The sequence below is a fragment of the Pyrgilauda ruficollis genome, unplaced genomic scaffold (genome assembly GCF_017590135.1).
Source record: "Pyrgilauda ruficollis isolate IOZ18807 unplaced genomic scaffold, ASM1759013v1 scaffold7, whole genome shotgun sequence".
Classification (NCBI taxonomy): Eukaryota; Metazoa; Chordata; class Aves; order Passeriformes; family Passeridae; genus Pyrgilauda; species Pyrgilauda ruficollis.
In genome coordinates this window covers 2948011-2970413 of record NW_024528821.1, presented here as the reverse complement: position 1 = coordinate 2970413, position 22403 = coordinate 2948011, and the positions used below count along the sequence as shown (strand labels likewise).

Here is a 22403-nt window from a genome sequence, read left to right as displayed (position 1 = left end):
TTTTAACCATCATATTCACTGCTTATTCTGAATAAGAAAAGGCCCAAATTGAGTCCATAACCAGCCCAGAAGGATTAAGCCAAATTTACATTTTTCACAGCTGCTGTTCAACATCATACTCTTCTTATATAAGGAGATCCAAGAATATTTCCTTGAAGTTCTTAGACTTCTCATTATGCACTTGCCAGCTGGTTTAACTTCTCCTCTTGAACAGAATTTTGCATTCTGTTTAATGCAGGATCCAGATTAATAATGCAGAAGTGCTGTAACAGCCATGTATGCTGAATCTGTTGGGGGGAAGACACAAAAATGATTAAAATGTTGACAGAAATCTGCCAGGGTTGCAGTTTGGGCATTCTTGGATGGAGTTTTTTTTTTTTAATGATACCCATAAGCAGGTGGATGCTGAACCTCAGTATTGCAGTATGTAATTTAAATATCATTTAAATAGCTCCAGTGTTGCTGGAGCTCCAGGTGAAAGGACCACTGGTATTTATTGTTTCTTAGGCATGGCTAGTGATAAGGACAATGGTGACTTCCTAAGCAAATCCTAATTTGGCTATTTCACTTTGTCCTGGTGAACCCCATCTCCAGACACAGTGGCTGCAAAATTAAGAAATCTTTCTGTCTGTCACTTGTGTGAAGTGGAAATATGAAAGTCTGGCTATTAAAATCTTATGATTGGAGAGCAAATATTTTCTCTTGAAAAGAAGTATAACTTATTCATTTACACTTTAAATGTTAATGCAACACACAGCTCTTATCTGTATTAGAGAGTTGTCATAGTTACAAGCTGAAATATGCATTAAGCTGGCTTTCTCCATCAAACACACTCTTCAAGTGACAGATCTGATTTAATCTTTACTCCCATAGGTGAAATCCCCCATTCAGCTTCTCAAGAATTGGCTTTTTTAGCAACTCTTTCCATGCCTGTTATTACAGCAGGCTCAAGGTGGTTGATACTTGTAATCCCTTTCCACCTGAGGGCACAGGACCAACAGCTGAGTCAAGAGCCATAAAAGACTTTTTTTCCAAAAAAATCCCCCCCATAATAAATTAATTATTCATTCTGAAGTTTCTAACAAGCCAAGGAAAGAGATAAATTGCACTGGTTCTTTTGGAAATTTATTCTTGCTTTGAAATGGCTGGGAAAGTCTCATTTTGTGTTCAGTTTGGAAAATCAGGCAGTAACAGTGAGGGTTTGCATGGCTCAGAGGTGTGTGTCCAACTCTCACCCCTCATGGATTAGGAGTTTTAATGTTTTAAATATTCCTTAGATCTTCAAGTGTCACTTCTGGCACTCCTTACTGCAAACCACCCCCAGCTGTGCTCCTTCTTCCCCCCAGTTATCATGTTATCATGATCCATATTTTGCTTATAATTAGCATTATTTCCATTAGTGGACTGGAATTATTCAAAGGCAACAGCTCATTAAATTTCCACATAATCAAAATTCTAATATTAGCATGACCAGCTCATAAAAAGGGGTGTAACCCTTTTGAAAATAATGACTGGGGGGGTCAGAGAACTTGCAGCTCTCTGGTGTTGCTACAGGTTTTCCAGAGAAGATTTTATTTTGGTTACCCTAACCAAGACATTTGTTTAAGGTTGATGTTTCTGTAGCATTTTAGTAGTAATATTTTATATTATATCAAATATAAATCCTTCAACACAATGTGTTTGGAAGAAACTGTTCTGAAGATGATTAGAAAATGTCATTTTGTCCTGCCACTGCCGGAAACACTTCCCTGGGCAGAGAAAGTATGGATCTCTTTTAGCAGATTCCAATCCTATAGCTGGCTACCAGCACCATTTAATCTGATTTTGACTGAACCAGGCCAGTGTATTTTCTAGATAAATTCATATTCATTTTATATGATCATTTGAGTTTTAAAACTTTCATTGATGTTCCCACAACTTGTAATAAATTGCTCCGGTAGTTAATTATTCTCATTGCTGGGGGGAAAAAAGTCATTTTATTTGTAGTCTATATTTGTCTGGCACAAGCTTCCAGTGCTTTGATCTTGATGTATTTTTATCTCTTAAATTGGAGAGCAGGTTTCTCTTTTAGGTATTTTCAGGATGCAATCAAATTAGCTCATCTGTTTTTTTGGTTTTTTTTTTAGTAAGGTGGATAATTTGAGCACTTCCAGTTCGTCATCCTAATGCACGACCCTCGTCAGCATCCTCTTTAAATTCCCAGCTGCAGCACTCTCCATTTTTCACAGGAGTTATGGAGCTGTCCAGGGCAAAGGTTCACATGGGTAGGGCACAACGGTGGTGCTGAAAGAGTAAAAATGAGATTACAGAGCCTGGAGCTGTTCCAGGGCAGGGTCAGGGTGGATTTCTGGAAATGTTCTCCCTGCAGAGGGTGGTTTGGCACTGAACAGACTCCCCAGGGAATGGGCACAACTTTTTACTGTTTTACTTTACTTTTCAAAAGTATTTCTATGGAATTGAGAGTTTAAAAGTGTTCAGGAGGTATTAAAGGAAAGCTGCTTCCAAATTATGTAATGCAACAACTGAAAAAGTGAGAACTAAAAGCCTTTCCACGTGGAATCTGGTCTAACCAAGGAACACTCTGTAATACAATTGAAAAGATCAAAGAAAAAATAATAGTACTTTAAGCAAGAAATTAATTAAAGCAGGCAATTCACCACTGGCTGTTAAGATCATTTAATCATTATCCAATTTCCTTATTTGCCTTTCTGCTTGTTCTTATTGCTTATATGATTTTAATAAAACAGTGTAAGAAACTTTAAGACTAACTTATACATTCTAAATCACTGCCACCCTAACTCTTTATTTTTCCCTACAATACAACAACAGGGACCAGTTCTGCCAGTGCCTTGTAGATTTTTACTTCCTCTCCTATAAAATTCGACAGAAGATGCCACTAAAGATGTACTAAAGATGCCACAGTAGCACTTCTTTGTTTGCAAAATTAACAATTAATTTTTAGGAGGTGTATTTTCTGCTGCTTAGTTGAAATAGAAGATTTCATATTGTAATAATTTTTCAGCATAAACTTATGAAAATTAAATTGTGTTAATTTTCCTTTTTAGATAGTTTTTCAGACAAATGAAAATACTGGAGAGCAAATGAATATTGAGTCATCTACTTGACCAAATGTAAAATATTTTGTCTACTTCTGGACCGAGAAGTGATTTGTAAACAAGGGAAAACTGAATTTCTGTCTTCTGTTCTTTGGTTTTGGGCTGGTTTTGTTTTGTTTTGTTTTTCTTTTTTTGTTGTTTGTTTGTTTGTTTGTTTTTTGGTTTTGGGGGGTTTTGGGGTTTTTTTGTTTGGTTGGTTTTGGTTTTTTGGGTTTTCTTGTTTGTTTGTTTGTTTTTTGGGGTTTTGGGGTTTTTTTGGGTTTTTTTTGTTGTGGTTTGGTTTTTTTTTGGGTTTTTTTTTTGTTGGGTTTTTTTGGGTTTTTTTTGGGTTTTTTTTGTTTTTGTTTTTTTTGTGAGGCTTAGCATTTGAAGGTTATTTCATAGGACAGGGAGCAATAATAAAGCTTTTAGTAATTCCTGTTGAAAGCTCGATGTTACTCAGGAGCACCTGGCAAGACTCCAGGAGTCAGAATGAAGTAATTAATCCCAAACCAACAGAGCACCATAGAGCTGATGTGACTGAAAATGGCAAAGATGAACTTGGAATTAATCAGGAACAGGTTTCCAGGAGAAACTGAGTTTGGATACCATTGTCTTGACATTAGTAATATCTTGTCTGAGATCGTGTGGGATCTTCAGGTCGTTTACAGCTATCGAGGGTGTTCAGTTAGATAGGAGCATTAAAAAATTGTAATGGCTAAAAAGGAAAATGTGTCATCTGTCTCATAGGAAGAGGAATTATTTAAGGATTTCAGTTTGGTTAACTCAGCCAGCTGGGGCTGAGATAGAATTCCTCTTTCTCCACAGACAGAGGCAATAAAGACCAGAAAGAGAAACATTCCTTAAGGCATAAAACACTGCTGTGCCAGAGCAAGAGGCCACGGAAATATCTGTAATAAATCTGTTGTGCTACTTGTTTCTTATATTCTCTTGAAACAGCTGCAGGTTTTAAATGAAGTAGTTGCATTTCCACACTTGAGGTTGTTCTTTGGAATGATGGGTCCTGTGCTTTCAAGGGCATAGAAGAGAGATGGGGACAGATTTTTTAGTAGGGTCTGTTGTAGAGGGGCAACGACTTTATACTGAAAGAGGGGAGATTTGGATCAGATGTAAGGAAGGATTTTTTTTCAGTAAAACACAGGCATGGGCTGCCCAGAGAAGCTGTGGCTGCTCCATCCCAGGAAGTGTCCAAGGCCAGCTTGGACAGGGCTCTGAGCAACCCACCTGAGGATGTCCCTGCTCCTGGCAGGGACAGGGTTGGACTAAATGACCTTAAAATGTCCCTTCAAACCCCAAATATACTTTGATTCGAAGTACATGATCAGCAGCCTAATGCCCTTTCATACTGTTCATTGTCAAATTACATGCTTGAAATTAAGTGTGTCAAGAGCCTGGCACAATGAAATAATTTCAGCACTAATTTATTTGTGTGAAGACAGTCATTGAATTAATACCCTCGGTGTCTGTTTGCTGAATTGTAAATATGAGTCCTAATGAGAGCTCATTTTAGGTGGAGGTAATTCTGTAAATGTAGTGCCAGGTCACACCATCTGTGTTTCAGCACACTCTGTGTTGGGAAATGCAAGCGGGGGGGAAAAAAAGGACAAAAGCTGTCATGAGAATTTGAACTTCTTTCCCCAGAAGTTGTCCTTCTGTTTCCAAACAAAGTGCCACATGTTACTTCTTCTCCAGATCCTGCCTTTCAGAAGGGCTCAGCAAAGCCTCTCTTCCAGCAGTAGATCTTGCTTCTTCTTGGATTCTCGCTGTGTTTCTCTGTTAGTTAATGAAAATAACTATGTAAGATAATGGGAGAACATTTGGTTTTCCATCATCAATTCTTGTTAGGAGCAGCTCGAATATTAATGAGAGTGAATCAGCTACAGGTGTTAATGACGAGCTTCCCCTTCAGTGACAGAAAAGTCTTATGATCTTCCAGCACATTTTTGTCTAATAATAATTTCTGATTTCCATCTTAATCAAACCAGCTCCCTTGATTAATTCCCTAATGAGGCAAAGTGAATTACTTAAAATATGAAAAGATGATAGTCTACTTCCTTAAAAAAGTTGGGTTTGCACCAGCTGGGGTTTTTTTTTAATGCAAATATGAAGAGAGGTCAAACTTTGCAGGTTCAAGTAAATATAAATATCCAGATGGCTTTGCTTATGTATTTGAGGAGTCATGAGGGGAAACATCTGTCCTGGTTCCTGTGAGGGGTTACTGCAGTCAGAGCAGAATTACTTGTTTTCAGGTGGTGTGCAATATAGTAGGATATAAATATTTAGAAAATATTTGGCACAACTGATTTCCAGACCAAGTGCCTGAAAAGGGAGCTTTTAAATTCCTGTTGGTTATTGCTCTGTCTCCGCACCCAGGTGATCCAGTGAGCGGAGCGGGCACAAGTCCCCCAGGCAAATTCAGGTGTAACCTCCCTTCCTGCTGTGAGGGCACTCAGTATTTCTGTATTCCTTAAAACTTTTCCATTTGTCAGAGTCCTGATAGGGTTTGGCGAGGCAGTGAAGGAACTGAGGAACCCATTCCTGCCTTGTCCCCAGAACTTTCAGAGAAAGCAGAAAAGGAGCAGATGCCTCTGTCCCTGTGCACTCCCAGCTCCACCATCTGAGCTAAATTTTACTTCTGAATTCCTACCATAATAAACAGGTACAATGTGTTTGGAAGCAATTGGCAGGGAGGGGAAAAACTGCTGTGGGGGTTCAGACCACTGGAATCCTCTGATAAACACCACCCTGTCCAACAGTTCAGCTGCTTTCTCACTTCCCTTTGATAGACAAATATATCATGCACTTCATGCCTCTGCAGACACCCAAAAATGCACTGATTTTTTTTTATTTTTTTGTGTGCATCTGCATCATTAGGAATTTTTTGTAGGAATTTTTCCTACAGATCTGCAGTGAGTCATCCCCAGGCAGGTAGGCTTTCTTTTGAAAAGGGAGAAAAGGTGCTTTTCCAGCATGAACAGAGTTGGGATTTATAACAATGCTGAAATCCCTGCTGCTGGGAGGATGCTTTCCAAATCCCATTCATGCAAATCCAGATCTTCTGAATGAGAAGGAGCAAAGTCATCATGAGGAGAGTCTAAAGAAGATATTGGAGAACTAAAAAACACTGCTCTGCTGTTAATGAAAGTGGGTTATGCTTTTCATGTTTTTCTCAATATTATAGTTAAGGAGTCCCAGCTACAAAATTATCAGGTTTGGATCTACAAGATTACCTCAGCATTGTGGAATTTCCTGGTCAAGGAATTTATTGTCTAAGCAATTAATATTTTTGGAACTAATTTTTTGAAAGTTGCTATATGCTCAATTTTCCACCACATAGTTTCTATGAGAAAACTAACAAATCCTTTAATATAGACAGGAGTCCGCAGGTTTCTTCTGTCTGGAGCTCTTTTTTCAACACTGAGGATGTGCAAACACAAATTAATGATTGTGGCAATCTTAATTGTAAACTATGAAAATTTCAAACATCTGTCTGTGACCGTTTTGAGTGAATTCTTTTGCATTCTTCTGTGTTTCTGCCGTCTTTAGCATCTAAATTAACATCCATTTTTATTTATGGAGGGAAATGAAAAGTATCACATTGGTCTTTTATTTCTTCATTGTTCTAATGTTAATTTAACCTTCCTTTCTGAAATAGCTTAACCCATTTTGTAGAATTCTATTTTGACTGTATGTGTGGAAAATCTTAAAGGAGCAAAATACCTTTGTGGAGAATGCATCTTAGCAGAGCTAGAAGTCGGTCATTGCTTTGAAGACTGATTCTTTAGGAGTAAATGTCAAAATCTGACTCAAGGACTGGTTTTCAACTAAGGTTTTTAATCCACTGTAATGACTTCTCTTTTTTCAAAGCTATTTTTAGTAATACAATTTACAATAAGTTGTCCAAATTCCTGAGAGCATTTTATCATTGCCCAGTAGTAATGACTGCAGACGGTTCCCTGATAGATCTTGGTATTTAATGGTTTTGCCATTAAGGTTCTCATTGGAATAATTTATCCTTCACTTAATTATTTATCATTCTTTTCTAAAAGGAGCCCACGGTACTCTAAGGATTTCGGCAATCTCAAAATTACATCAATCTATAAAAATCAAAGAGAGTTCCACTTGATTTCTATAATTGAGTAAAAAATAAAAAAAAAACACATGGCCCCTGTGCTTTTATAAACACAGCCCAAACTGGAGGAGTTTTTTGGGATGCAAGCTGCTATCCCTGCATTTGTTTGGATGTGCCCTATTTACAATTACTGCTGTTTTCTGGTTTCCTGTGGCCAGTGCATTTTTAGAAAGTTTTCAATAGAACAGCAGCGTTAAAAATAGAACAGAACTTTTAAAAGCTTTTAAGATCCTTTTTGGATTCCGACCCATCTTGCAGTTCTGTCCCAGGTGGACATTCACAGTGGGATCCTGGCTTTGGCCCACTGTGGGGGCAGCTTGGAACCTTACAGTGATATCCCAAATTCTCTCCAGCCCTTAGAAAAGGATTTTAGTTCCAATCTCTTGGAGGTTGATTTCTATTTTCCCTTCACCTTTTTGTGTAATCAGATATTATCTTCCTCTAAGAGGAAGTCATTATAAACTCCACCTGATATAACAAGGGACTGAATGCAGACTGCTCTGTGTCTGAGCACCTAAATAATTTATTGTCCTGCTTTGTAACAGCAGTGGGGATTCACACTTTGGTCAGAAGAGAAACTATGATTAAAATGTTATTTTGAACTCTGACAGGTCAAACACGGCCAGTATAAAAATATTTACTGCTTGCATGTCTTGGTGCTGTTGCTGTTCTGGGATTCAGTGAACTTTTCATTCTCACAGGTTCGTGTCAGGGCTGATGCAGCTGCCTTGGGAAGTTTGTGTCTGGGAATTGCTGTGTGGGCCCAGAATCCCAATTCCTGCTCATGCAGCTCTGCTCAGACTTGTGGCAGTCACAGCATTTATGGCAGGTCTTCACCATGGCCATGAACTACTGCTCTAAAAATGTGCTGTGAGTGGGACAGGAAAGGCAGGGGAAAGAAAAGCACTAAAAATATTTTTTTCTGGTTTTGTGTATAAATAATTCATGGTAGATTCCTATGTAAGTAATCAAGATGATGAAGAAATGTCTCTAAGTAGGTTGGTTTTTTTTCTGAGTAGCACATCCTTTTATTTACATCCTGTAAATAAAAAACATTTTATTTAGAAAAAAATCAGTGATTTCCTTTTTCATGGCTCTGTTTGCAATTTACAGTAACTTGGAGACTCAGCTGTGTCCAGGGGCTGTACGGATAAACCAATAAATGATCATTTATCTCCAGTCAGGGGCTTACAGCTCTTACCTACATGCTGAATTTGTTGTTCCAGCACAGTCTGGCTTCCTCCTCAGCACTCCCTGTTGCAACTCTGAACCCAGACTGAAATTCTTTCATGACTTCTAGACCTCATCTTCTGATTTAAAATGTTCCATGATCTCACAAGTTATTGAAAGGGTGACAGCGTTCACTTCTGCCTTATTTTGGTCAGGAACATGGCTAAAGGGGAAAAAAAAAAAAAAAAAAGATAAAAATCCAGCTGCAGCAGCATGATTTCAGTCCAACTGAGTTTATAAAAACTGCTTGTGTTTGCAAGGAGCAGGTTGTAATAGACCTTGCTGGTTAATAGAACATTTCCTTCCCATTTCAACTTAAATGGAAAGCTTTCAAAATTCAATTATGGACTTTTTCCTTAGGTTGGCTGGCAGTTAAAGAACCTAGTAAATGCACTGTGGGAAGACCCAAATGGAGTGATTTTAACCTTGAAAAAACGTCCTCAGAATACCCTGGTTTCTGCTCCTGCCCTTCTGAAGAATGTGAGGTGGAAGCCTCTGGCCCTGCAGGTAAGGTGGCTGCTGCAATGTCGCGGTAAATCCTTTGTTCAAGAGAAAACACTGGAGTTTTACCTCCCAGTGAAAGGAACAGGAGCCTGTCCCAAACTCCTCTGAAGCAGAGTGCTGAGATAAACAAGTGTGGCAATGCTTTCTTTCTTTGATTGTTTTCTCCATGTTTTGGTGACTCTGGGAGCCACAGGAATTCAGACAAGGAAAGAACATTTACAGAAAGTTTTATGAAGAACAAGGTTCAGTGCCTGCTCTGCCTGGCAGAGGCAGCAGTGCCTCCCTGTTTCCATTATTTCACAGTCTGTCACCTACTTGTTTGTGACCAAGTGTGTCAGATCCATTAAATTCCAGGAGAACTCTGCTCCTGTTGCACACCTCTCGTGCAGTTGCAGTTTTTGGCAGCAGGGATGATAGAACCTCTGGTATTTTCTCTGTACTCATTCCTTGAAAACCTGCTCATGCAAAAAAATAAAAGACAATTGAGAACATCACAGCTGCTTCTCCCTACAGCAGGAAAAACTGGCTGAAACACTGAACTCAAAATGTCATTTTTAAAGGAAAGGCTTGCCAGTAAGCAGTAACTGTTGATGGTTGACTTTAATGCCATTTACCGCCCTGTAAGAAGTTGATGCACTTCCATCACGTGGAAGCTTCTCAGAGCTGTTCTGTTTGGTTCACATGATACATGAACGTGTTTCTGAATGATTTTTAAATTAATGAAACAAACAAACCCTTCAAGCTTATCCAGGCAGATTTCATCCCTGCCTGGCATTTCTAAACCTTTAATTCCTCAGAGTGCCTGAATCCTGGCTTCACTTAAGGAGTTTGTGTAATCCTTGCAGCCCAGGAATGCTGACAGTGGGATTTAGGGCCACCTTTCTTTCTCTGTGCCTGCCCCTGGGGGAGAGGAATGGGGCCCTGTGACCCCCAGAGGGGATTTTTCTGTCATAACACTGCAGGAATAACATCCTTTGCTCTGGCAAGATGCTCTTGTATCTACTTGTGAACTTCAGATGCAGCCTCCAGGGGCAGCAAAATGGAAATTGCAGTGGCACAGGGCTTCCAGAGAGATCTTCTCTTTATATTGGTACATTATATACATTTATATTCCTGTATTAAAGAATCATAATTCACAGGCAGCACTGGATTTGGAAGCTGTGGTAGAGTGAACAGTGTGTGTATGCCACAGGATTTGCCATCAAAAATGCCAATGAGCTCCTGAGGAGCAAAGGGTGCTTGGAGTGTCTCCTTCCTTGAGTGTATTCCTTCTATATCAGAGAATAGTGGGGTGAGAGATTTAAATAAAAATATAAACTACTTTGGAAAAACAAAAAAAAAAAAAACCAGCCCTGTCAGTGTTACTTCTTAAGAGCAGATTCTGTTATGAGGCATGAAAAAACCATTTCTAGATCTTTTATTCTTCCTGCCACAGAGAAAACTCAAGTGTGAGGACCTGGATCCATTTCAGGCCGCAGGTTTTGGGTTTGCCTGCTTCCCGCAGCTCTCACCTGGATCTGGTGTTATTTATTATTGTCAGTAATGACTTGGAAGCAACCTGATTAAATTTCAAGATGCCACTGAAGCCTGTGCTTCCTGGACAGCTGACACAACAGCTTGTTGCTGCTGGAAGCAGTGAGCTCACTTCCCTCTCCTGTTGGCTGCAGTGCCCTCACCTTTCGGTGACTTTGGCATTTTTAGACTCTAGAGCGGTGGAATTGGTAGGAGAATTTCAGGGTTGGTTTGTTTGTTTGTTGTTCTGGAGGTTTCTGCTGCTCGTGGATTAAACTGGATCCCGCAGAAAGAGCAGGCTTTGGGATAGCAGGGAGCACAGGAGGGTTACAGCGAGGGAAGAGCAGGACAGGGAACGGCCAAGCAGCCACGAGCTGCAGGAAGATACCTGAGAAACAGACTGAGAGAGAAACAGCTCACCAAAAGTCAGATTTTGTCAGTCACAAAGAAGGATAACACACACGGGTGTGTTGTATTCCATGGCCTCTTCCAGGTCCAGATCCATACATGTTTCTCTCCACGTGCTGTTTTCATGGTGCACCCCATTTATCTATTTCTGTGTCCACATGTGGAGCAATTTTTCCATTCTGATTTAAAATAGAATGGGAATCATTCCATTTTCTGGAAATCAATTTTCTGCTGGTAAAAAAAAAAAAAAAAAAGAAAACAACCAAAAACAACCGAAACAAAAACCAGTACATAATTAGGGAAGGCAAAAAGGAAATAGGGTTTAAGAACTTGAAATCATATTTGTTACCTTGCGTTGGTGCACAGCAGGAGAAAAAAATTTTTTCTTGGAAAAAAAAAAAAAAAAAAAAAAAAAAACAAAAAAAAAAAAACCCCAAAAACAACCAAAACAAAAAGCAGTACATAATTAGGGAAGGCAAAAAGGAAATAGGGTTTAAGAACTTGAAATCATATTTGTTACCTTGCGTTGGTGCACAGCAGGAAGTTTTAAATAAAAGTTTTCATGTTCTCTATTGTTGCTTAAGGCACTTAAAGAGGTTATTAATATTTTTTAACAATAATTAAGTTTAAAATTATGCCACATAGGTAATTTATGAATTATTGATGATACAGAATCTGTGGGGCTTTATAAAATGTATTATTTGGCCTTGTTGTAGTGTTCTTTTCCTTTAGAGGGTTTTCCTTGATGCTGAAATAACAGTTTCCATCTGCTAGTTCTGTACTCCATTATCTTTCAGTGAGATTTGTGACACCATTTTTTTCCCCCTTTTGTCTCTGGCTGACATGATGTGATAGTAGGAGATTATTTGAATTTTTAAACTCTCTAATTATTTTTCCACTCAGGACAAAATGTGGTTTTTTTAATCTGCTATGGCAAAAAATGCTCTGCACACTACAACATCATTCAAATAAAATACAATATATTGTATTTTTTAATTTTTATTTGGACAACTTTTCACAACTGTCACTAATTGATCCAGAACAATTACACCATTTATTATTTAGTTTAACAATAAGCATAGAGAACTAATATAATTTTGATCTCTTAGTAGACTGACATTCTTATAAAAAACATCATTTTTTGGTATTTAGGATTGCTTTTACTTTTTGAACCATATAAAAAATATTTTGGTGTTTATCTCTGGAGCATAGAAACATTTTATTTAGAAAAAGATCGTTGTTTATAGCTTTCATCCAAATTTTGAGTCACTGGGTTTTCCTTCCACCTGTAGAAAGCTGGTTGTATCTATTTAACCATAACTTTTATAAATAAAAATATTTTCTATTTCTTGAATATCAACACAGACTGAACCTTGGTTGATAAATATTCTTTGTTTATCTCTCTGTATCCTGCCCAGCATATTTGGTTATCATCCTTGTAGTCCTTGCAGACCACTGGCTTGAGCTTCTCTGTGACATCTGAATCCAACAATTGTGTTCAACATCGTGTGAAAGTTTAAAAAGTAAAAATCTTAAAGGATATTTATTTTTTTTAGGTTAATTTCTATTTCTTTGCTATGTACTGCAGAACACGCATTTGTTATCACCATGACTATAAAGCCAAAGGACAATGAATTCTGCTTTCTTAAAAAATCAAAATGTTCTGTCCTTGCTAACAATAAATCTTCCACTGAAACCAACACAATAATTTCATTCAGTACAAGTATTCCAGAGCTCTGTAATTAACTTCTGTATTAATGGCATTTAATACACTGTGTCCTTTCTCCTCAGATAATTGATTTTCTGCATTGATTAAAGACAATATTTTGTTTGAGTCTCAGATTTTCCCTTGAGGTGGCTTTTAAATTAATTTAATGGTCGTTTATCAGTTTCTTTCATAACATTCTTGAAGTCTAGAGTTTCACTGGACACCTTTTTGGAAGAAACTTCAGAAATTCAAAAAAAAATTCTAATCCAAAAAAAGAGGTCAAAATTCCTACAATCATGCACACTGATTTTGTTGATTCTTGTAGCACAGAAAACATTAACTTATTCTTCATGTTCCTTTTTGATTTTTACAGCCTGTGATTCCAACCAGCCCCACAAGCAGCTCTACAACCCCAACGAGTACGATGGGCATGTCCTCAAAAATGGACAACTCTGCACTCCAGGATGTTTTCATTCTCTCCCCTATGTCAGGACTTTACGGCCCCAGGTATTTATGTCCTAAGGAATTTGAGGTTTTGAAAAAAAAAAAAAATTTACACTTTGATTTCATTAGATTCATAAAACAAACCCAAAACCAACAGCCCCACCATCAAGCTAAATAGTTAATAAAATTACGAGCTAAAAGTACACTAAACACCAGTTTGAGTAACTTAACTTTCACTTAGCTGAGCAAAATGTGGGTTTAGCCTTAAATCAAGAAAGTATTTAAAGAAGTCTTTAATCAATTAGTTTGATTTACTTTTATGTGTCTATTTCTATCTTACTTTTGAGCATTTCTGCAAGGGAAACCCCTATATTCTCATATTAAAACAATTCCTGATGTTCTCCTTCAGATCGTAGAAAACTCCTGAATGTTTATCTCATAATTCAAGTGGCACCTAATGATGGTTTTGTTAATTGACATTTGTAGAATTGCCTCACTTACAAAGTGAACATTTCAATTGCAAGACTTTTTATTTGTAGCATTTGGAAGAGGCAGGTGCATGCTGGAAATTTCCCTTAAATGGTTCATTTCTCCTATTTCATCTTCTGTTTTCAGGGATGAAATTGGAATCATGTCTTGTGATGACATCAGCAAGTTTGGAAAGTCTGGGATGAAAGGCTCTGAGTCTCCCAATTATTTCCTGGAGCACGAGAGTGGGAAATTCTACACCCTGATCGAGGGGGAAGGACACCCGGGGGGCTCTGAGTACGAGAGGAGCAGAGCCTCGGGCGTGAGGAGAAGGGAAAAAACCCCCACCCATGGTAGGCTGCATTTCCTCCACCTTCTTGATTCACAAACTCTGCTCTTAACTCTGCAACCCCCCCAAATCTGCCATTCTTGTCAGACTGTGACCTGTTGGCTCTGAACAACAAACAGGAGTTTGCATGAAGGAATAACTAGAAAAATCACACACTACCATTTCTGGTGAGGAGTAAGTTATTTATGCAGTTATTTTGCAGTTCATACTGGAACGTTGAATGATAATTAAATTCATATTATTTGAATAGCCAGCATCTTTATTTACTCAATTTCCCCTCCCAGACTCCTGGAGATTATTCCACTTGCAATGTTCTGGGCTGTTAAACTTCAGTGAAGGAATTGCCTTGTGGTGTGAAAGTGTCTGTAAGATGGAAGGCCCTCCAAAATTCAGCTCTGCATTAAATGCATGAGGAGTACCCTACAATGCACTCATTAGTGCTGGAACTGTACTTCAAACCTTAGGATGAGGATGCCTAAATATATAAAATGCTATTAAACAATAATTACCTCTGGTTTTCTATAGAAATTCAGTGTGTAGATAAATCCCTATTGGGTATGCAGGTGTACAATCACATGTGCTTGTATACAAGTGTATGGATCTATATTTATGGATCTATATAAAAGGTGTTGTTGAAAATTAACTGATAATTTTTTTTTTTTTGCTTCTCTGTTTAAACTGAATTTCTTGGTGTTTAATGAATTTGAGACAAATACTGCTGAAATACAGTAGTGTATGGGCCATGTATTTTCAGTTGCTTTTTTTTTTCTTTTTCAGTTGCTTTATTTTCAAGGTAGGACAGTCTTGTAAAGCTTACAGATTTCAGATAGGAGATTTCTTTTGAAAACTGCAATTATGTCTGATTTTGAAAATGGCATTATTTCTGAGCCTCAGAGAAAGCAAAGACCATAGTGTTCTCTGTGGGTAGCTGCTGTCTTTTGAGATCTATATAGATATTTATTGATATATGGCAAGCCATCCGTAAGTCCTTTATTCCCCTGTTCTGAGATCTTTTTTTCTCTCATTTTGTTAAAAAGCCCCAACAACTCCCTAAGTTTTTGTCTTTGAAATTTAGGAAAGGAAAAACCTCTGAGAAGCTCAGAGCAGTAAAGGAAAATGTGTGAGTGAAGAACACAGGTACTAAAATCCTGCTGCAGTTCAGGGGAGAGAATCCCAAGAGTGGTTCTGGTGGAAGATCCAAGAGCAGCTGAAAGGGAGCACAGTGGGGGAAAAAAGAAAACTCTTGAATCACTGCAGTCCCTGATTCTCTGCTGCTGCTGAGTCTGGTGTGGGTTTGCTACCAGGGCTGTTCTTAAATGCAGCTTCTCTGCCTCCTGCTCTTACTATTTATCTTGTGTTTATCAGTTACACAGAACTTCCCTCCTGCTGCTGTAATTGCTGATTGCAGCTGGATTTTGGGTAAAAACGGCAAGTAAAATGGACTTGATGGTGTGTGTATGTGCACACAGAACCTTTCAGGGTAGGAAATCTTAATAAATCTTTGTTATATGCAGGGTATTTTTAGTAACTGCTTCAGTCATCTGCTTGATGCTTGAAAGAGCTGTGACGCTGAGGAACAGGATTCCATCTTGGGACCAGTAATGTTCACTCTTTATCTCCTTGGGAAGTGACATCATTTTAAAACAGAATTAGAATGAAAGATAAAGAGAAATCTTAACTGTGATTAAAATTGGAGCCAGATGGGTGTATTTGGCTTGCTTTCATAAATTCTTCCTGCAGGGTGACTTAAAATATTGGGCTCTCTGCCTGATCCCAGGGGTACACAAGATTTTTTTTTGTCTATGATGGACAATTCTGATTGAAATCCAGAAGGAATTTGGTTTTCAAGTCTCTGAAATATGCCTTTCTCTCAAAAATGACTGCTAAACCAGATTTTTCTTTTTAACTACTGATTTAATTAATCCGTTGATTAACAGACATGCAAATGATGTTCTACTGTAGTGGAAGGTTTTGTACTTTCTGACTGAGGTGCCATCCATCATCAAAGTGACAATGTGTCTTTCAGTAAAAAGACAGGATTTATGGCAGCTCCAGCAAACTGATGCTGGAACCACAGAGCCATGAGCAAAGAAATGAAAATAAAACTTCTGAAAACTTTCATGGCCAAGCAGCCACTTTCATTATTGCTTGGGCTGACACAAACTACTGCTCCAAAATTCCAGCCTTGGACCTCCCAGGATTGCAGCCATTATTAGAAATCAGTCTCCTGTGCAGCTGGTAGGTGGATGGATACTCATGCAGGTGATGGGTATTCAGAATACATGCAAAATACAAGGAGATAAAAAGTCCATTTTTTCCAATGTATTTATGAAAATTAAGCTTGTTTTTAACAACGTTGCAGTTCATTTTTTGTTTTACTGAACATTATACTCTGTTGTTTTCCTGACTGTAAAATGCTCTGGTCTAAAGAGTTCTTGTGGCAATACATTTCAAACCTCGTCCATTTATGTGTTAGAGGCAAAAACATCATAATTTTTTTTTTCTTTCAATTTATTCTGGTATCCTTGTACACAAAAATTTTTTGCTCCTCAGAAAAATATCCAAGCTGCAATGTCAAAATAATTTAAAGGTTACTTTTTCATTGGGAAAGGACTTGGAAGTGAAATAAGCAATTTACAAAATCACTCATTCATTTGCCTTGTGTGATTCCTGTCCTGAATTTCTATTTTTGATGTGCTGTGGTATCTGTATTTGTGTATAAATAATTTTAGAACTTCAGATCTTTCCCTTCTTTACAGAAAAACTGTTCAGTTTGGTTATGATGATCTTCACGTGCTTTGTGCCTTCCTGTTTTCTTTTTGTAAATTTTTTATGTTGTTTCTCTATCTTTTTATACTGTGATTATTTTTAATTGAGGTTTTTCTCTTAATTGATATTGTTCTTCTAAGGATTAGGAGTTGAATCCCACATTTGTAGTTGAAGGTAGTCTCAGCTGTGAAATACAATGAAATGTATTTTTCCATAGGATAATTGATCCACTAAATTTCATGCACAAAAGTGTAATATGGGCAAATCTCAGTACCCCAAGAATCACCCCTCTGATTTGGGGGTGCTCCTGGTGTGCTGCCCTCCCATCCCTGCTCTGGTGCTCGGGCACATCAGGGTCTCACTGTCCCAGTGCCGTGAAATCCCGTGGGTTAAAACCCCCGTGGCTGAATCTTTGCTGGCTGTTGTCCCCAAACTGAGCCCCAGGTTTTCCTCCTGAGCCAGTGGAAATTAATGTTCCTTGAAATGAGATTCCATCATTTCTCACCCCGGGATTTCCCAGGTCAGGGGGGTTTATGTTTCCCTGGCAGATCTGTGTTGTTCCATCTGTATTAATTCCCTCTCTACTTTTCCTACAGCATTTTCACCCACTTAAAATCTGTTTCTCTCTTTATTCCCAACACCCATTTAATGAGTGAGGAAGTTCATACAGAGCAGAGTTTTCAAATAAATTTGTGATCTGCTTTGAATTTACATGGAATTTCACCAGAGCTGGTGGTGCTTCCCTTGAGGCCGGGGTGATGAAGAGGAGGCTCTGGGAGGTTTCACTGATCCTGAAGGCCACAGCTCTAATGATGGGCTGCTCTGAGGGGTTGTGGCACACCTGGAATTTATGGACATTACTGACCCTCCAGCCTGCCATTCCTAGCCTTCAAAAATTACATTGGTTTTCCTTGCCTTGTTTGCAGGAGATCTGAGGCCAGTTTCAATGCCTACTGAGTACAGCTGGATAGGGGAGCCCAAAGAACAGAACATGTACAAGAGGGGAAGCAGAGGTGAGTATTTTTTTTTCTCTCCTCTTCTCCAAGATGTTTTTCCTTTGTTGCTTAAGGAGCATCACAGGAAAAAAAAAATTTTTTTTTTTTTGAGTGTCACAGAAGATATAAAACACCCTGTTTAGTGTCTGTGCTTTTCTGTTTCTATTTCTGAAAATTAAAAATGTGTATTAGTAGGAGGAATTTAATTCTAGTATAAAGAAACATAAACATCAAGGGAAAAAGTACTTTGAAGGCTCAGATATGTGTTAAAAGCAAGCAGTTCTAAATCTGCACAGCTCTAGAAAACAGTAAGTGATGTTACAGATGTAAAGTAGCATCCTCTGAGAACATTTAGATCAGTATGAATTAAAATTTGGAAAAGGATTCAGCAACTGTACTGTCAGTGTTCAGACCAGCAGTTCTAATCACAAACTTCCATTGATCCCAGTGGGAATTATGAACTTTGCAAGAAAGAAAAGTGATTGCACAGTTTCTTTTTTCCTTTATTTCCTCTGGCAAAAAGAAATGCTGTAATTCAAAAGAATCTTCTTCAAATATGCAACCACATTTATTGTGATACCGACTTTGAAGATTCTTCAATACTATTTTTTAGAATCTTTTAGGCATGGTCTGGAAAGCTGAGAGGAGTTCAACTTGACTCCTAAAAGTGTGACAAAAAATGAATGATATTCTTGAAGATCAATACAGGATTTTAAACTACTTTTTTTCACTAAACTTCCATTCCAAGAGAAAATAAATTTCATTTAAGGCACAAGCCTTTTCTGATTTATTCCAAATCTGTTGATGTGTGTTTAGCTCATATTTCACTGTTGCAGACAGTAACAGACTTGTTGCCTGGCCAGCTCCCGTTTTGAAACTGTGCCCAAGTTTGCTGCACATCTCCTTAAAACCATTATTCCAGCTTGTCAAATTCCTTGAAATTACACTCCTGGTGTCTGGAATACTCCCAGAGATGCTCCCTGCATGATACAAGCCAGTAATATTTTCTGTGTCTGCTCCCTTTCACCATCCGTGGTGAAATGTGGAATGGAGTGCAGGGAGAGCCCTCACAATTCCCTGGACACTCGCACAACTTTTCCCAGTTTAACAGCACCCAGTGATGGTCTCTGGCCAGCCAAAATGCTTCTCTGCTTGTTTCCTCTTCCTAATGTTTCTTTTTGCCTTCCTCCCCCTCCAACCACTGACTCTGAGAACTCGCTGCTGCGCTACCTGAGCGACGACAAGATCCTGGTGATCCAGGAGGAGCCCCTGGCGCAGAGGGACAGCAAGCGGGACACGGGCCGGAGGTCCAGGAAAAAGGGCAAAGGCCCAGGGAACCCCGGCTACCCCATCAGCCCCTCGCTGCTGGCCTCCACCATCAACGTCAGGATGGAGCCAGGGCAGCAGGACGTGCTCAGCTTCTCCCTGGCAGAGAACAACACCGTTCCACTCTACCACGTGAGTGCCCAGCCAGCACCTCCCTGCGCGGCCACAGGGACAACAAGGAGGGCTCTCCTCTGGGATGGATCCAGGCATTCAGGGTTCTCCTCTGGGATGGATCCAGGCATTCAGGTGTTCTCCTCTGGGATGGATCCAGGCATTCAGGTGTTCTCTTCTGGGATGGATCCAGGCATTCAGGTGTTCTCCTCTGGGATGGATCCAGGCATTCAGGGTTCTCCTGTAGGATGGATCCAGGCATTCAGATGTTCTCCCCTTAGGACTGATCCAGGCATTCAGGGGTCCTCCCCTTAGGATTGATCCAGGCATTCAGATGTTCTCCTATTGGATTGATCCAGGCATTCAAGTCTTCTCCTGTAGGATTGATCCAGGCATTCAAGTGTTCTTCTCTTAGGATTGATCCAAGCATAAAGGGCCAGTCTTCTATTTCATGTTTCCATGCTGTATTTCATAGTCTGAGAAAGGCTGCTCAGTCTTGGTGTCATGACAAATTTCTCCCAAGAGTCGCTTTTTCAATGTCAGTATCACGACAGCTTTCTCATAAAAGTCAGGACAGAGCAGCAAAACACAAGGCAAGAATCATTTGCTGTCAGATGCTTTAATAAAATCGTGCTCTTAATTACTCAGTCTCACTGAGTTTAGTTTAATTAGACTGTATTATCTCTGAAGGTTCATAAGGATCCTGCACTCAGCTTCTGATAATGATTTATTATACATTAATTTATAAGCTTTTGTATTTTCACTTTGATTACTGTGTCTTGTAAAAACAGATGAGTTTAATGGAGTTATTGTTTATTTAAATTTATTTCTTTAAATTGTGGATTTAAATCTCTCTGACAGAGATTATCAATATCATAAAGTCAAAGCAAAGGATTTCAAACCTAGAGAAAAAATCAGCAGGCAATTTATCAGGATGAATGAGAAAATTATTATACAACCCTGCAACAAACCCCAACAATATTTCATAACTAGGTAGATGAATCAGCTGGTTTCAGTCAGATTTTGGAATTCTGTTGATGATCTGTTGGCTCACCTGAGCTCTGATGAGAGAATAAATAGGTCATTTTGGGTAAGATGCAAATTCCACCCTTGATTTCAGGACTGAAGTTCTATTTTCTTGTATGATTTCCACACCATCATGCAATTAACTAATGTGACAGATTAGCAGTATGATATTGAATGATAATAAAGTAAATATTTTAAAATACCTGAATGGCATAAAATATCTACTCTAAAGGGTCTGAAGGAAAAGGAGGAAACTGGAAAACAGGAAGAGAAAACATGGAGTGGTTGTTCCACCCTATAAGTGAGTGCAGTCCCTGCTCCATGTGCAGTGATTGCAGAGGAGGGCACAGGTAAAATGATTCTTCATGGACTGACAGAGCAGTATTAATTCTTTTATCACCATAAAATTTTGGAGCAGCATTAAAAGAGACCTTTGCAGTCCTTCAGGAGATAATCACAGGAATCAGAATATCTGAGGCACTTTGTCAACTGCCTTATAAATATACAAGAGGAACTGAGTCGACAAATACCCAGAGTTGCTGACACAGATTTTGTGGGTTCTTGCCAGCACAGAATCATTCACATTAACGTCTTTCCACTTGCAATACTGAAAGAATTCTGAAAAGCCAAGCAAAAACATGGGCATATTTATCTTGAAAGAGAGCTACCCAGAACAAAAATGTGAAATATCAAAGAACGTTTCATGGCAGCTTGATAGCAAAGAGGAAAAGTAACAGAGTTGTTGCATTCTTAGATATAAATTCAAGTAGGTCAGCTCATTTCCTTAATATCCAAAGGTGTTACCAGGATTTTCATAAGCATTTTGATACAGAAACCCTTTTTGGATAATGAGACCAAATCATCTTAAAACAGCTTTTGCTACATTTTTATTTAAAAAGTTGACAAAACTGGTTTAGCTTTTCTTCTTTCTTTTGCTCTGTGTTTTTCAATGGAAGGTAAAAGCACTGAACTGGTGGAATCACATTTCCATGAAATCCTCTCCTCTTAACACATGCCCAGTGCAACTTCTGGATATAGATCAAAATTTCAGGCCAGATAAATGCTTTGGGAAATGGAGAGGATAAATAGGATTTTCATCATCTTCAGTGAAGGGAAGGTGATAATGTTTTGTAATCAAACAAAGATGGCTTGATGGAAGGAGGAATTGAGCATCACTTAGCCATTGCTTAATTTTCTAAGCACTCACATAAATATGTAGCAAAAAAATCCAAAAAGGCACTTACTTAACAGTAGTTTAAATTACCAGACGTAAGAAGTTTTGCAAAATTGGTAATTGCAGAGATTCACCACTAGATTAATGCTTTGGAAGGAATGTTGATTTGCAACCTAAAATTAAACAATTAGCCTGATTTCATAAGTTGCTGGGAGGATGCAGAGTTCCTATATAAAATGGATATTTAGGTAATGCAATATTGGCAGCATGCCCAGGATATGAAATGATGCATGAAGCCATGGTGCAGTAAAATATTCCTGTCAAGAAACACTGCCCCCTTCCAGGATATATTTATAACTCTAATTTAATTGATATGCAATGTCACAGAACCTAAGCAAGAGTCAATTACAATTAGCAAGGCTGTTATAAATAATTATTAATTAATAGAGTATCTCTTGGAACATGACTTTCTATGTTTACTAAAGCTTCACTTCTGAAGTGACATCATTGACCAGGTTGAACCTAAATCTGGGCTTACAAGGATAGAGTTAAAACCTGAATATGCTTTTATTTTGTATTACCAGATCTCATTCTGCAGAAAATTAACTTGCCACACAGGACTCCAGCTCAGTAGACCAGATGTACCTGGGAAATTTTCATTTTGCATTTCTGACCATAAAAGAAAACATAAAAAATCTTGGAAAATCTTCAGGATTTTACAAAAAGTTATAGAAAACTGTACCTATCCTGCTGCCCAGTTCCACTTTGCTCTGTGGCAACCAGCTTCCATCTAAAAAGAGAATATTAAGTTCTCCTTCCAGATCCAGTCTGGAAATCCACACTTTGTTCAACTCTGTGGTTTTACTGCCTCAGATTACACCACTTTCTGAAGCTCTGAAATTCAATTTGCTGGTTACCACATTAAATTCTCCAATTGGATAATGATCTCTCATCTGGTTTTACTTGGTGATAAATGTTCTGGGCCTATTATCTACAGAGTAATTGGATATTTTCCTTTGTAGTATCATATATTAAAAAAACTGGAGAATAGATTGGAATTTCTAATTTTTTTTTTGGTGAATTAGAATTCAGTGTATTGAAAAGGCTTTTTAATGAGTTTCAAGACCAATT

The 22403-nt window shown here is 38.5% G+C and overlaps 1 protein-coding gene across 1 annotated transcript in view; it reads left to right on the top strand.

The window, feature by feature from the left end:
• The window catches only part of LOC121363085 (connector enhancer of kinase suppressor of ras 2-like), a 162473-nt gene that overhangs the window by 104186 nt on the left and 35884 nt on the right, over positions 1-22403 (top strand). Inside the window, exons 9-13 of the mRNA XM_041485172.1 lie at positions 8839-8985; positions 12984-13117; positions 13670-13875; positions 17567-17652; positions 18842-19093. Coding sequence (XP_041341106.1) covers positions 8839-8985; positions 12984-13117; positions 13670-13875; positions 17567-17652; positions 18842-19093 — 825 coding nt within the window. The remainder of the gene's footprint in view (positions 1-8838; positions 8986-12983; positions 13118-13669; positions 13876-17566; positions 17653-18841; positions 19094-22403) is intronic.